Source organism: Eleutherodactylus coqui, chromosome 2 (genome assembly GCF_035609145.1).
Source record: "Eleutherodactylus coqui strain aEleCoq1 chromosome 2, aEleCoq1.hap1, whole genome shotgun sequence".
NCBI classification, from domain to species: domain Eukaryota; kingdom Metazoa; phylum Chordata; class Amphibia; order Anura; family Eleutherodactylidae; genus Eleutherodactylus; species Eleutherodactylus coqui.
In genome coordinates this window covers 318,907,039-318,921,624 of record NC_089838.1, presented here as the reverse complement: position 1 = coordinate 318,921,624, position 14,586 = coordinate 318,907,039, and the positions used below count along the sequence as shown (strand labels likewise).

General features: G+C 49.2%; 1 protein-coding gene across 1 annotated transcript in view; it reads right to left on the bottom strand.

The window, feature by feature from the left end:
* The window catches only part of LOC136610273 (venom factor-like), a 183,690-nt gene extending 169,593 nt beyond the window's left edge, over nt 1-14,097 (bottom strand). Inside the window, exons 1-2 of the mRNA XM_066589505.1 lie at nt 14,033-14,097; nt 11,491-11,677 (exon numbers count right to left, since the gene is read on the bottom strand). Of these exons, the coding sequence (XP_066445602.1) occupies nt 11,491-11,677; nt 14,033-14,097 (252 nt within the window). The remainder of the gene's footprint in view (nt 1-11,490; nt 11,678-14,032) is intronic.
* Between the last annotated feature and the right edge of the window lie 489 nt (nt 14,098-14,586).

Sequence of the window (14,586 nt, the reverse complement as noted above, 5' to 3'; positions counted from 1 at the left end):
GCGTGAGAGGGTCATTGCCTATGGCAGTAGGTCGTTAAGGGAGTCGGAGCGCAACCCTGACAACTATAGCTCCTTTAGGTTGGAGCTTTTGGCGCTGGTCTGGGCCATGACTGAGAAGTTTGCAGAGTATCTGACGGGTGCAGAAGTGACTGTGATGACGGACAATAACCCACTAGCGCACTTGGAGAACGCTAAGCTAGGCGCCCTTGAGCAGCGATGGATGGCCCGCCTTTCCAAGTATCGATACCGCATCCAGTTCCGGTCAGGGAGGGAGAACGGCAACGCCGATGCCCTCTCCCGAGTTCCAGTGGGGTCGCCGACCAAGAGGGGAGAAGAGGATTTAGAAGACACTGAAATTCCACACCTCGGCAGAGTACCACCATTCCAGAATCTGACACATTCAAGTGGGGTGGCTTCAGGGATGCCGATGGTGTTGGGGAAGACGTTGGGAGATTGGGAAAGAGTCCAAAGTAGCTGCTCGGACCTATGGAAAGTGAGAGAGTGGGTCCGAACTAAGGTTTGGCCTCGCCCGGACGAGCGGGCCAGTCTGACGCAGGAAGGTCAGAAGTTGCTGAGACAATGGGATAAGCTGAGTATTAACCAGGGGCTCCTGTGCCGGACCATATACGTACAGTCAGAGCTGCAGCACCGGCAACAGGTTGTCATCCCTATGTCACTGGGACCAGCTGCCGCTCAAGAAGCCCATGAGAGGGGGGCTCATTTCGGGAGCGCGAAGACGTACCAATGGCTCCAGCGCTTTGTATATTGCCCGGATTTGGGAGAAATGGTGACCGAGGCATGTCTGAAATGTCGGTCCTGCGGGCTGAGTAAAAGCCCCGAGCAACGGGCCCCTGTGCAAACTATCCGCACTTCCGCCCCCCTGGAAATCTTATTGATTGATTATGTACAGATCGGGTACTCTACCTCAGGACACCCCTACTGTTTGGTCATGACGGACCACTTCACAAAATATGCAGTGGCCGTGCCCACCAGAGATCAGACCCAAGTGTTTGGGTGTCCGCGGAGAATTCATTCAGATCAGGGGGCATGTTTCCAGGGTGCTTTGATGAGGGAGCTGTATCAGCTCTATGGTATCGAATGTTCCCGCACAACTCCGTACCATCCACAAGGGAATTGGGCGTGTGAGCGGTTCAACCGCACCTTGATACAGATGCTGCGGACTCTAGAGGAAAGTCAAAAAGCCCAGTGGCCAGAGTACTTACCTGAGCTGATGTGGGCCTACAACAATAGGGTTCACAATACCACTGGTTACTCTCCACACATGCTTATGTTTGGGAGAGCAGGCCAGGAGATCGAGGATCTTCACATGCCGGATCCGAGGCAGCCTCCGCCGAGGAGCACCACCGCCTGGGTGCAAGACCATCGCCGCCGACTGAGAGCAATACATAAGGTTGTGGGTGAGCGCCTGAGACAAGTGGTGCACCCCAACCCGGGGCCAGTGCAGATGGACGAGTATGCTCCAGGTGATCGTGTGATGGTCAGAGCCAAGAGGCCAACCGGAAAATTGGATGGGCGGTGGGAGGCGGTTCCATACATAGTGAAGCAGAAGGTAGATCCTGATATCCCCGTGTATGAGGTTGAGCCCGAGGGGACTGGGGGACCCTCAAGGAACCTCCACCGTAACATGTTGAGACACTGTGACTTTCAGCAACCTGCGGCTGATAAGGAGATGCTTATCCCTACCCCTAGTATTGGGGAACCCCTGGTAGATGATGAATGGTGGGTAGTTCCTGTCCCGGCCATGTCGGAGTCCCCGGTCGTGACAAGCTCGCCACCCAGGGAGAGAGATGCCCAGCCAGCAGAACCACATCCACCGAGTGTGCCAACTGTCCCTGGTCCTATGACTCTGCGCAGGACGGCCAGGTCCACCGCTGGTGTACCCCCACAGCGCTACGCGCAGGATGAGTTTGAGTGGGGGAGGTTGCCAGGGACGGCAACATCTAGTGGGGTGGCATGTAAGATGGTGAAACAGTCCTCCTGCTGTAAATGTCCTGGTTTCTGTTGTAACTGTCATTTTGTTTTTGACCACAAGAGGTCACTGTGCTCTGGACTGAGACAGAGAAAAAAGAAGTGCATCATGACCATAGAGAGTAGGAGAGAAAAGCGGTTAGGTGCGTGCGAGCGAGCTGAGATGAGCTGGTGAGGACTGCAGCTAGCGAGAGAGACACTGCGATCGACCGGGAAAAGGACCCCAACGAGGACCGGACCTACCGTGAGGGGAGCTGCATTAGAGACTGTTCCAGAGTTTGTCAGACTACCATCTTAACGGAGAAGATGGTCATTGCAGACCGGGCTCAGAAGTAGCGGCGTCAGTGAGTTCATATGGTTCTTGGATGAAATCCTATTCCTGCGTTCCGGACAAAGTCTAAAGGTACCCACCAGACCCGGGTCAGCCAGAGAACTAAGGCCTCTGGTGTAACCGTGCACGCACCGCCAAACTAATTGAGACTAATAACAAGGCCGGCAGTTAGTTAGTTAGTTAGGCATACTGATGGCCGCCGGCCGCACTGCTGGGGACTGAGCTGTCCGACATAGTCCTAACACACAGAGAACTCTATACTCGTAGAGCTGTCTAAGGATATCTACAAGTCACACGTTACGCAACTGTACTTTGCCTTGACTTGTGAGCTATATATATTGTTATATCTGTTGAGTGGTGTTGTGTAAGGGGAGAATACGGGTGTGTTGATAAGATTGTAAGCTCTTGTGCTGTGCCGCCGGTGCTTCCCTAGCATCCTCACTGATTGTTCCTACTTCCAGGGTGATAGAAGGTAATAGCGGCTGGTTAGAGACGGCCTGCGGCTAGGCAAAAGCTTGGAGGATATTGAAGGTGCACATTATAGAGCACAGCGCTGCATGGCACAAGAGTCTCAGCTTCCCCGCTGAGTGTATGTAACTTTCTGGGGGAGTTCGGGTTGGTTAAGGGTTCTGCCAAATTAAGTAAAATCTCATTGCTATGGATTGGTTTTGAGTCGCGTCTTTTGTTCAGGACTTCGCTGTATTCTGGAAAGCCCACCCCGGTCGGCGGCTTACACTGCTTTACTGCTTTACTTAGCTGTAATGGACCTGATGCTATAGTGTTTTCAGTCTATGTGATATAGAAGCTTGTATACTATGTCAACAGCATGCTGAATGGGAGTATTTGTCCTGGTATGAGAGCTCTGGGGAGTTTAGTAAGGAATAGGATGTGAATGTGGGCGGGTCCTGACACAATGAATTTTATCAAGCTGCTTCCAATTATTTTAATTAAGGAGTTTTAAAAGTCTGTGTATGTCATTTGGGATCAGAAGGGAACAAGGCTTGTGTGTTAAAGGGGTTGTCCCGCGGCAGCAAGTGGGTCTATACACTTCTGTATGGCCATATTAATGCACTTTGTAATATACATTGTGCATTAATTATGAGCCATACAGAAGTTATAAAAAGTTTTATACTTACCTGCTCCGTTGCTAGCGTCCTCGTCTCCATGGTGCCGACTAATTTTCGCCCTCCGATGGCCAAATTAGCCGCGCTTGCGCAGTCCAGGTCTTCTCCTGTTCTCTATGGGGCTCCGTGTAGCTCCGTGTAGCTCCGCCCCGTCACGTGCCGATTCCAGCCAATCAGGAGGCTGGAATCGGCAGTGGACCGCACAGAAGAGCTGCGGTCCATGGATGCAGAGGATCCCGGCGGCCATCTTCACAGGTAAGTATAGAAGTCACCGGAGCGCGGGGATTAAGGTAAGCGCTCCGGTGAGCTTTCTGTACGTCCCTGCATCGGGGTTGTCTCGCGCCGAACGGGGGGGGGGGTTGAAAAAAAAAAAAACCCGTTTCGGCGCGGGACAACCCCTTTAAAGCAAAAATGCATATTCTGGTTGTGAAGCATGATTTGAGCACATGAAGAAATAAAGGAAAAGGATTTTTGCACGTAAGAGCTGGCCATTTGTATCTTTGTATTTTGAAAAATATTGCTGGAACACCGCAGTGTTAGGCAGCTCCGTGCATCACCTAAATGGAAAAAAGACTCTGAAGATGGAATGCAGGGAAAAGGTGAGATTGTTTTCTTTTTTAATACTGTATCATGCATGTACTGATGTCCCTCTGCAGAATGTGCCCCCTCCCTCTCACCTCATTCAGGACCTAAAGAATGCTCGTACCAAATTTCACGCTTGTACGACATCGGGAAGTTACATTACAGAAGGGTGCAGTTTCTTTTGCCTTTATCATTGAATAATGGAGTTGTGACCCCTTTACTTTTCCTATTTAGGACCTAAAGAATGGTCATGCCAAATCTCATGTTTGTACGGCAGCGGCTGAATCCCCGAAATGCGGGCTGAACACTGCCTGCCTCCTGAATCCCCACTGCCTTAGTTTTAACTGCCTTATCCTCCAACAAGACATTCCTATCCATGTTATTAACCCTTTTTGTAGCTCTATTCAACATCCAATCTTTTGCATCCCGATCTTTTAGTCGCTTCACAGAGGCGTAACCTCAGTGCGATCCCGTATAATAATGATATTGTCTCTGAAGCATGCGTACTACACTCTGAGTTTTATATGTGTTACAATGAGCCATCATCAGATTAGCTATCGTAGAGGAGAATCCTGACCCCATGGGGGCCCCCGTTATCTGTAGGTAAAAATTACCATCAAAAGAAAAAAAAATGATTCTCATATCTACTAGAGATGAGCGAACGTACTCGTCCGAGCTTGATATTCGTGCGAATATTAGGGTGTTCGGGATGCTCATTACTCGTAACGAGTACCACGCGGTGTTCCGGTTACTTTCAGTTTCCTCTCTGAGACGTTAGCGCGCTTTTCTGGCCAATTGAAAGACAGGGAAGGCATTACAACTTCCCCTTGTGACGTTCAAGCCCTATACCACCCCCCTGCTGTGAGTGGCTGGGGAGATCTGATGTCACCCGAGTATAAAAATCGGCCCCTCCCGCGGCTCGCCACACATGCCTTGTGACTTAGCTGAGGGAAAGTACTATCGTGCTGGAGCTGCTGTAGGGAGAGCGTTAGGAGTTAGTGTAGGCTTCAAGAACCCCAACGGTCCTTCTTAGGGCCACATCTACTAGTGTGCAGTACTGTGTTAGCACAGTATTTTTTTTTCCAAAATTGGATCTGCAGAGCATTGCGCCCTGCAATAGGGACAGAAGTGGGGGTTAGGCAGGGAGAGTGTTAGGAGTTAGTGTAGGCTTCAAGAACCCCAACGGTCCTTTCTAGGGCCACATCTATCTGTGTGCAGTACTGTCCAGGCTGCTGTTAGCAGTGTTGCATATTTTTTTTTTTCCTCAAAACCGGCTGTGCAGACCATTGCACCCGGCATTAATACTACAGGGATAGAATTGTGTAGGCAGGGCCAGAAGACATACATTATTCATTGAATACACGCAGTGTGGGTGTTCCTTGTAAAAAGCAGGGAAAAAATTCTATTTGGCCTGCCTCTGACAGTCCTCAGGGCTCTGTGTACGTGTGTGCTGTGTGCTGAACGTTCAGAAAAAATCAGACGCAGTCAGCTACGTTTTACCGCAGGCGTGCGGCAATTTTTTTCCTGCATGGGAAATCCCTGATCTGCTGTAGGTAGCGAATTACTTTGCATCACTGCAGTTCTGGGACAAATTGGCAGGGCCACAACACAGTTATTAAACTTAGTATTCATTGAATACACGCAGTGTGGGTGTTCCTTGTAAAAAGCAGGGAAAAAATTCTATTTGGCCTGCCTCTGACAGTACTCAGGGCTCTGTGTACGTGTGTGCTGTGCGCTGAACGTTCAGAAAAAATCAGACGCAGTCAGCTACGTTTTACCGCAGGCGTGCGGCAATTTTTTTCCTGCATGGGAAATCCCTGATCTGCTGTAGGTAGCGAATTACTTTGCATCACTGCAGTTCTGGGACAAATTGGCAGGGCCACAACACAGTTATTAAACTTAGTATTCATTGAATACACGCAGTGTGGGTGTTCCTTATAAAAAGCAGGGGAAAAATTCTATTTGGCCTGCCTCTGACAGTACTCAGGGCTCTGTGTACGTGTGTGCTGTGCGCTGAACGTTCAGAAAAAATCAGACGCAACCAGCTACGGTTGAGTGCAGCCTTGCGCCACTTTCTTTCCTGCCTGGGAAATACCTGCTCTGCCACAGTTAGTAACTCTGCAACAGTAAAGTTCTGTGACAGTTTTGCAGGGCCGCAACACAGTTATTAAAATTATTATTCAGTGAATAGACGCAGTGGGCCTATCCTTTTAAACAAAAGGGAAAAAAGTATATTTGCCCTGCCTCTGACAGCCGTCAGGGCTCTGGGTACGTGTGTGCTGCGTGGAGAACGTAAAAAAATCAGACGCAACCAGCTACGGTTGAGTGCAGCCTTGCGCCACTTTCTTTCCTGCCTGGGAAATCAAATCACTGGTAATACACCATGCTGAGGGGTAGGGGTAGGCCTATAGGACGTGGACGCGGGCGAGGACGCGGAGGCCCAAGTCAGGGTGTGGGCACAGGCCGAGCCAGTGTGGTGGCCAGGGGTAGAGGCAGGGCCAGACCGAATAATCCACCAACTGTTTCCCAAAGCGCCCCCTCGCGCCATGCCACCCTGCACAGGTCAAGGTGCTCTGCGGTGTGGCAGTTTTTCACAGAGACGCCTGACGACCGACGAACAGTGGTGTGCAACCTTTGTCGCGCCAAGATCAGCTGGGGAGGCACCACCAACAGCATGCGCAGGCATATGATGGCCAAGCACCCCACAAGGTGGGACGATGCCCGTTCACCGCCTCCGGTTTGCACCACTGCCTCTCCCCCTGTGCCCCAACCTGCCACTGAGATCCAACCCCCCTCTGAGGACACAGGCACTACCATCTCCTGGCCTGCACCCACACCCTCACCTCCGCTGTCCTCGGCCCCATCCAGCAATGTCTCTCAGCGTAGCGTTCAGACGTCGCTAGCGCCACAGTTTGAGCGCAAGCGCAAGTACGACACCACGCACCCGCACGTTCAAGCGTTAAACGTGCACATTGCAAAATTGATCAGCCTAGAGATGCTGCCGTATAGGCTTGTGGAAACGGAGGCTTTCAAAAGCATGATGGCGGCGGCCCCGCGCTACTCGGTTCCCAGTCGCCACTACTTTTCCCGATGTGCCGTCCCAGGCCTGCACGACCACGTCTCCCGCAACATTGTACGCGCCCTCACCAACGCGGTTAATGCCAAGGTCCACTTAACAACAGACACGTGGACAAGCACAGGCGGGCAGGGCCACTATATCTCCCTGACGGCACATTGGGTGAATTTAGTGGAGGCTGGGACAGAGTCAGAGCCTGGGACTGCTCACGTCCTACCCACTCCCAGAATTGCGGGCCACAGCTCGGTGGTGGTATCTGCGGCGGTGTATGCTTCCTCCACTAAAGCACCTTCCTCCTCCTCCTCCTCCTCCAACGCAACCTCTGTCTCGCAATCAAGATGTGTCAGCAGCACGTCGCCAGCAGTCGGTGTAACGCGGCGTGGCAGCACAGCGGTGGGCAAGCGTCAGCAGGCCGTGCTGAAACTACTCAGCTTAGGAGAGAAGAGGCACACGGCCCACGAACTGCTGCAGGGTCTGACAGAGCAGACCAACCGCTGGCTTGCGCCGCTGAGCCTCCAACCGGGCATGGTCGTGTGTGACAACGGCCGTAAGCTGGTGGCGGCTCTGCAGCTCGGCAGCCTCACGCACGTGCCATGCCTGGCCCATGTGTTTAATTTGGTGGTTCAGCGCTTTCTGAAAAGCTACCCCCACTTGTCATACCTGCTCGGAAAGGTGCGCCGGCTCTGCGCACATTTCCGCAAATCCCGCAGGCACGCTGCCACCCTGCGGACACTGCAACATCGGTTTAATCTGCCAGTGCACCGACTGCTGTGCGACGTGCCCACACAGTGGAACTCTACGCTCCACATGTTGGCCAGACTCTATGAGCAGCGTAGAGCTATAGTGGAATACCAACTCCAACTTGCGCGGCGTAGTGTGAGTCAGCCTCCTCAATTATTTACAGAAGAGTGGCCCTGGTTGGCAGCCATCTGCCAGGTCCTTGGAAAATTTGAGGAGTCTACCCAGGTGGTGAGCGGCGATGCTGCAATCATTAGCGTCACCATTCCTCTGCTATGCATCTTGAGAAGTTCCCTGCAAAGCATAAAGGCAGACGCTTTGCGCTCGGAAACAGAGCCGGGGGAAGACAGTATGTCGCTGGATAGTCAGAGCACCCTCCTGTCTATATCTCAGCGCGTTCAGGAGGAGGAGGAGGAGCATAAGGAGGATGATGAGGAGGGGGAAGAGACAGCTTGGCCCACTGCTGACAGTACCCATGCTGCTTGGCTGTCATCATTTCAGCGTGTATGGCCTGAGGAGGAGGAGGAGGATCCTGAAAGTGATCTTCCTAGTGAGGACAGCCATGTGTTGCGTACAGGTACCCTGGCACACATGGCTGACTTCATGTTAGGATGCCTTTCTCGTGACCCTCGCGTTACACGCATTCTGGCCACTACGGATTACTGGGTGTACACACTGCTCGACCCACGGTATAAGGAGAGCCTTTGCACTCTCATTCCCGAAGAGGAAAGGGGTTCGAGAATGATGCTATACCACAGGGCGCTGGTGGACAAACTGATGGTAAACTTCCCATCCGACAGCGCTAGTGGCAGAAGGCGCAGTTCCGAGGGCCAGCTAGCAGGGGAGGCGCAGAGATCAGGCAGCATGTACAGCGCAGGCAGGGGAACATTCTCCAAGGCCTTTGACAGCTTTATGGCTACCCAGCAAGACTGTGTCACCGCTCCCCAGTCACGGCTGAGTCGGCGGGAGCACTGTAAAAGGATGGTGAGGGAGTACGTAGCCGATCGCACGGCCGTCCTCCGTGACGCCTCTGCCCCCTACGACTACTGGGTGTCGAAGCTGGACACGTGGCCTGAACTAGCGCTGTATGCCCTGGAGGTGCTTGCTTGTCCTGCGGCTAGCGTCTTGTCAGAGAGTGTGTTTAATGTGGCTGGGGGAATCATCACGGATAAACGTACCCACCTGTCAACCGACAGTGCCGGCAGGCTTACACTCATCAAGATGAACAAAGCCTGGATTTCCCCAGACTTCTCTTCTGCACCAGCGGACAGCAGCGATACCTAAGCAATACGTAGGCTGCACCCGCGGATGGAAGCATCGTTCTCTCTCACCATCCAAAACGGGGACATTTCTGCTTCATCAATCTGTGTATAATATGCCTCCTCCTCCTCCTGCTCCTCCTCCTGAAACCTCACGTAATCACGCCGAACTGGCAATTTTTCTTAGGGCCACAAGGCTCACTCATATAATTTTTCTAAACAATTTTTATACATTTCAATGCTCTTAAAAGCGTTGAAAGTTTAACTTGAACCAATTTTTCGTTAAACTGGGCTGCCTCCAGGCCTAGTTACCACTTAAGCCACATTAACCAAAGCGATTAATAGGTTTCACCAGCCATCTTGGTTGGGCATGGGCAATTTTTCTGAGGTACATTAGTACTGTTGGTACACCAATTTTTGTGGGCCCTCGCCTACAGTGTAATCCAATTAATTTTTTGCCCACCTGCATTACAGCTGACGTTACATCAGCTGTGTTGGGCACTGCAATGGGATATATTTATGTACCGCCGGTGGGTTCCAGGGAGCCACCCATGCCGTGGGTCCACACGGAGTTGTAACTACATGTGTCCACTTCTAAAGAGCCCCAGTCTGACTGGGGCATGCAGTGTGGGCCGAAGCCCACTTGCATTAAACATGACATTACCTCAGCTGTGATGGGCAATGCAATGGGATATATTTATGTACCGCCGGTGGCTTCCTGGCACCCACCCATGCTGTGGGTCCACAGGGAATTATAAATGCATCTGTTTCCACTTGTAAAGAACCCCAGTCTGACTGGGGCATGCAGTGTGGGCCGAAGCCCACCTGCATTAAGCACGACATTACTACCTCAGCTGTGTTGGGCACTGCAATGGGATGTTTCTATGTACCGCCGGTGGCTTCCTGGCACCCACCCATGCTGTGGGTCCACAGGGAATTATAAATGCATCTGTTTCCACTTGTAAAGAACCCCAGTCTGACTGGGGCATGCAGTGTGGGCCGAAGCCCACCTGCATTAAGCACGACATTACTACCTCAGCTGTGTTGGGCAATGCAATGGGATATTTTTGTGTATCGCCGGTGGGTTCCAGGGAGCCACCCATGCTGTTGGTCGACAGGGACTTCACAATAGGGAGTTGTACCTGCCTGTGTCTATGAATTAAAAAGCCCGGTCTGACTGGAGCATGCAGAGACACCTTGACAGAATGAATAGTGTGTGGCACATAGGTTCCCCATTGCTATGCCCACGTGTGCAGCTCCTGATGGCGGTACAGCATTGTGGGCTATCGCCCCGCCCCTTTTAAAGAGGGTCGCTGCCTAGCCGTGCCAACCTCTGCAGTGTGTGCCTGCAATTCCTCCTCATGGCAGACGCACTTCTAAATAGACATGAGGGTGGTGTGGCATTAGGGCAGCTGAAGGCTGCGCAGGGACAGTTTGGTGTGCGCTGTGGACGCAGGGTCGTGCAGGGGGGGTTGGGCAGCATGTAACCCAGGAGAAGTGGCAGCGGAGTGTCATCCAGGCAGTGATTGTGCTTTGTTGTAGCTAGTGTGGTGCTTAGCAAAGGTATGCCATGCTAATGAGGGCTTTTCAGAAGTAAAAGTTTTTGGGAGGGGGAGGGGCCCACTCTTGCCGCTATTGTGGCTTAATAGTGGGACCTGGGAACTTGAGATGCAGCCCAACACGTAGCCTCTCGCCTGCCCTATCCGTTGCTGTGTCGTTCCCATCACTTTCTTGAATTGCCCAGATTTTCACACATGAAAACCTTAGCGAGCATCGGCGAAATACAAAAATGCTCGGGTCGCCCATTGACTTCAATGGGGTTCGTTACTCGAAACGAACCCTCGAGCATCGCGAAAAGTTCGTCCCGAGTAACGAGCACCCGAGCATTTTGGTGCTCGCTCATCTCTAATATCTACCTATCCTAATACAGGGCAACATGATTTTCTGTATATTTATTAAAAAGAAGAGAAAGGGAAAGGGGTAAAAAGGAAAGGAGAGATATGAAAAAAAAATGGAGGGGGGGGGTGGTTGCAATCAAACTTGTGGAAATGTGCACTTATGATTTAAATGCATGATTGGTCTGTAATTGATTTTAATGGGAAGTCCCATGTCAGTTTGTGAGCTGTGAAGAAGAAAGAAATGTCTTTTGAAACACTTCTGAGCGCAGACCTGATGTCACACGGTACCTACTGTTTGTAATTTTATGGATTTTTTTAAAATAAAGGAATAAAGAAGTGTTTAAAAGATCCGGCTTTATTGTAACATAAAAAATACCCCGCAGTATAGGTGGAAGTCTTCCAGTGATGTAGGACGTATACAGGGATCATGTTTTTCGTAAGCACCACCAGCTAAAAGTGAATCCTACAAGTTTGCTACATGTGGATGACTTACCTCTATTGTAGTGGTTCCCAAGAAACCGTTGTTACTGTTGACAGAGATCTTGCCTTGAGCAAACAATCGTTTCTTCTGTGGAGAATCTTGGACTTTGATTTCGGCCTCAAATCCAGTATTGTGCCCATCCAGTACGATGGTTTCCTTAGTGTCGGCACGTAGGATGCCAGGAGTAATCAAAGTACATCTGTTCAGAGGAGACAAAACTGTAAGCTGGTGCGCCGAAAGGAAACACTAAAAATAAGACCTGGAGGGGTCTCTAGAAATAAAGAGAAACTTTACAACATGCAGATTTGACGCAGAGTTGATGTTAGTTTATTGTAGTAGTTGTTTGGTTTAGTAAACTAATTATCATATATAATATTATGGAGATTTAGCATGTGACTTTTTATAAATTTGGTGTGAATCTCTCCAACAATTTTTTTTCTACTTACTGTAGATTGATGCCATTATGTCTTAGTGAGATTTTAGTTATAGTGGTGCTAGCGATTGGTTTAGGTTTAGTCAACTATTTGGAAAAAATGTAAAACACATGGTTCCCAAATCAGAATTCAGTTGGGGGCCCCTCCTCTCAGGGTCCAACCAACAGGTGACCCCCAATTTGTAATCTAAGCTAGACTTTTTAATAAATGGAAGTCACATCACATTCCATCCAGGGTTTCATGTAAAGCCACATAAATGGGAATCAGACAGAAACCTGGATGGAAGCAAAAGCTGATGTTACATCCGCCAATGACATGCTGGTCCTGCACCTGCAGATATGCACAAATAATAGCCCACCGTGCGGCAGCTAATATAAACAACACAAAAATAAATGGGAAGTCTTTCCCTAAATACGTGACGACAAGAAAGAGAGCCCTGCCTAACATGGCAGACTGATCACTCTGATAGGTGCGGGCCTGCACTCATTCCTGAGACCTAAGTAACCCTACCCACAAAATGAAAATAAAATGACACACAGCACTTAGCTGGCCATGAAGCAGCAACACACAGAACTGTCCTCTGTAAACATCACAGCGGAAACCACGCTGTCCACAGGTGCCACTTACCGCAAGCTCAGACAGCGAGCAACTGACAATACACAGCACCCTAGCTCAGTATCAGCCCAGGTATATAGCCAGCTAATCACTCGCAGATATGAGCACATTACATCACACCTACTGAGCTAAATGGGGCAGAACCCATACCAGACTTTGTCAATCCAGCAGCAATCGCAGCACTACTGCAAGAGCTGAGTATGAATACCACATACTGTAGTCACGTTGTTTCAATCTTGTAAAAACCCCTTTAACCTCTTTATACACTGTGACATACCGTCCATGTACGTCATGGAATGCTTTGTCCAAAGACTCCATGTTTGTCATGGCATTGCAAAAGCTGTAGCCATGGATCAACAGTGAGTTGGTGGTGACTGACTGCCGGGCTTCCTCTATTATTTCTGAGAAACCTCTAATCCCGGCCACTTTATAACTTTTAAATGATATGGGGCTTGCAAAGGAAGGGGGCTCCTATCACTCCACTGGCACTCACAACACAAATGCAGGATGCTAACTGCTTTCCATGGCAGTAGAAGGTTTTATCAAGGCCGCTAGGTCTGGCAGAGGCACCAACCTATAGGGCCATGCCAGATTGTACTTTCAAGACTTTCAATGGGGCAAAAAACGGTAAAATAAAGATCAATATAAAAAACCTCCCTATCCCTAAAAGAAATTAAAAGAATAAAGTTAAGTTAGTCAATGTAGAGAAAGAAAATGTGCAGTTTGGTTTCTATTCTCCTCTCCAAGAATTACAAAAAAGTATATCCCAAAAGGTTACCAATCAAGACTACATTTTTTTCTCATAAAAAGCAAGCCGACACGTAACTCCATCAATGGAAAAGTAAAAGGGCTGTTGCACTTGGTGAGAAGCAACATAAAAAAATATATGTTTGACGTGCTATGATGAAGCAACGGTTGTAAAGCATTAGGAAACTACCCATACTTCATTTACCATATACATGGTGATCCATAGAATAAAAGTACAATAATTTGCTTCTTACGTTGCATGGTGAATTGCCCAGCAGTGGAGGCCATTGCCGTTATTTATACACACCCCCCCCCCCCCCCCGCCTAAAAAAGTTAGTAAAAGTTAATCAACAAGTTCTTTTTACCACTAAATACAAAAAGCAATGGCAGAATTGCTGTCATTTCTCCTTGCCCGCCCGCCAAAAAAGTAGAAAAAAAGTTCAACAAGCTGAATGCAATATTAGTGCTATTGGAAATTACAACTTGGCTTGTAAAAAACAAGCCTCATATGGAATACAAAAAAATATATAGCTCTCTGCATGTGCTGACACAAAAAGAAAAAATCCCCATGGGCCTTAATGCCAAAATAGTCTTGCTACCTAACGAACTGCGGTCGGTTCTTCAGGGATGACATTTTCACACTGTAACTTGAATCTTTTTTCTTATCCATTTCAGAAGGTTATCTTGTTGTTCTCTTTCTGGAGATTTGAGCATTGATAAGATGTTCAGTGGACACGTAATAATTAAAAACTACTCACGGCGTTTGGGCGTAGGACCCAATGAGACCGGACAGCAGTAGAAGACACACCACCCTCCGCTCCATGATGCTATTAGAGACTACACAGTGAAGGTGGGAATTTATAAGGTATCTTGACTTCCTGGTAGCATTGTCCACATAGTCCTTCATTAAATAAAGTGATGTGTGGGGTTTTAGTTGGCAGCTGCTGTATACTAAGAACCAAGCTTGCAATGGCTTTCAGAGATTATTCAAGATTCAGGTTGGCAGCGCTTCTAATCTTTTTGTTTACAAAGTTTATACAATGGAATGAAAAGTGAAATGACATGACTGTAATGAAGCAGAACCAAGCTTTGTACTCCACATTCTTTAGTGGGCACTCGAGTAGGGATGTCATTGTCTACCTGGAGTAGAGGAAGTAAATGTGGCTGGTGTCTAATTCAACTGTGCAATACATACTTTGTGAAGATGTTTTGCATAACTGTAGAAGTAGAATTATCATGACCTGTTAACCTTTTATTGACTGCAATTGGAGCAGCCCTTCACCCTTTTGGGATACATATAATGCATGATAGA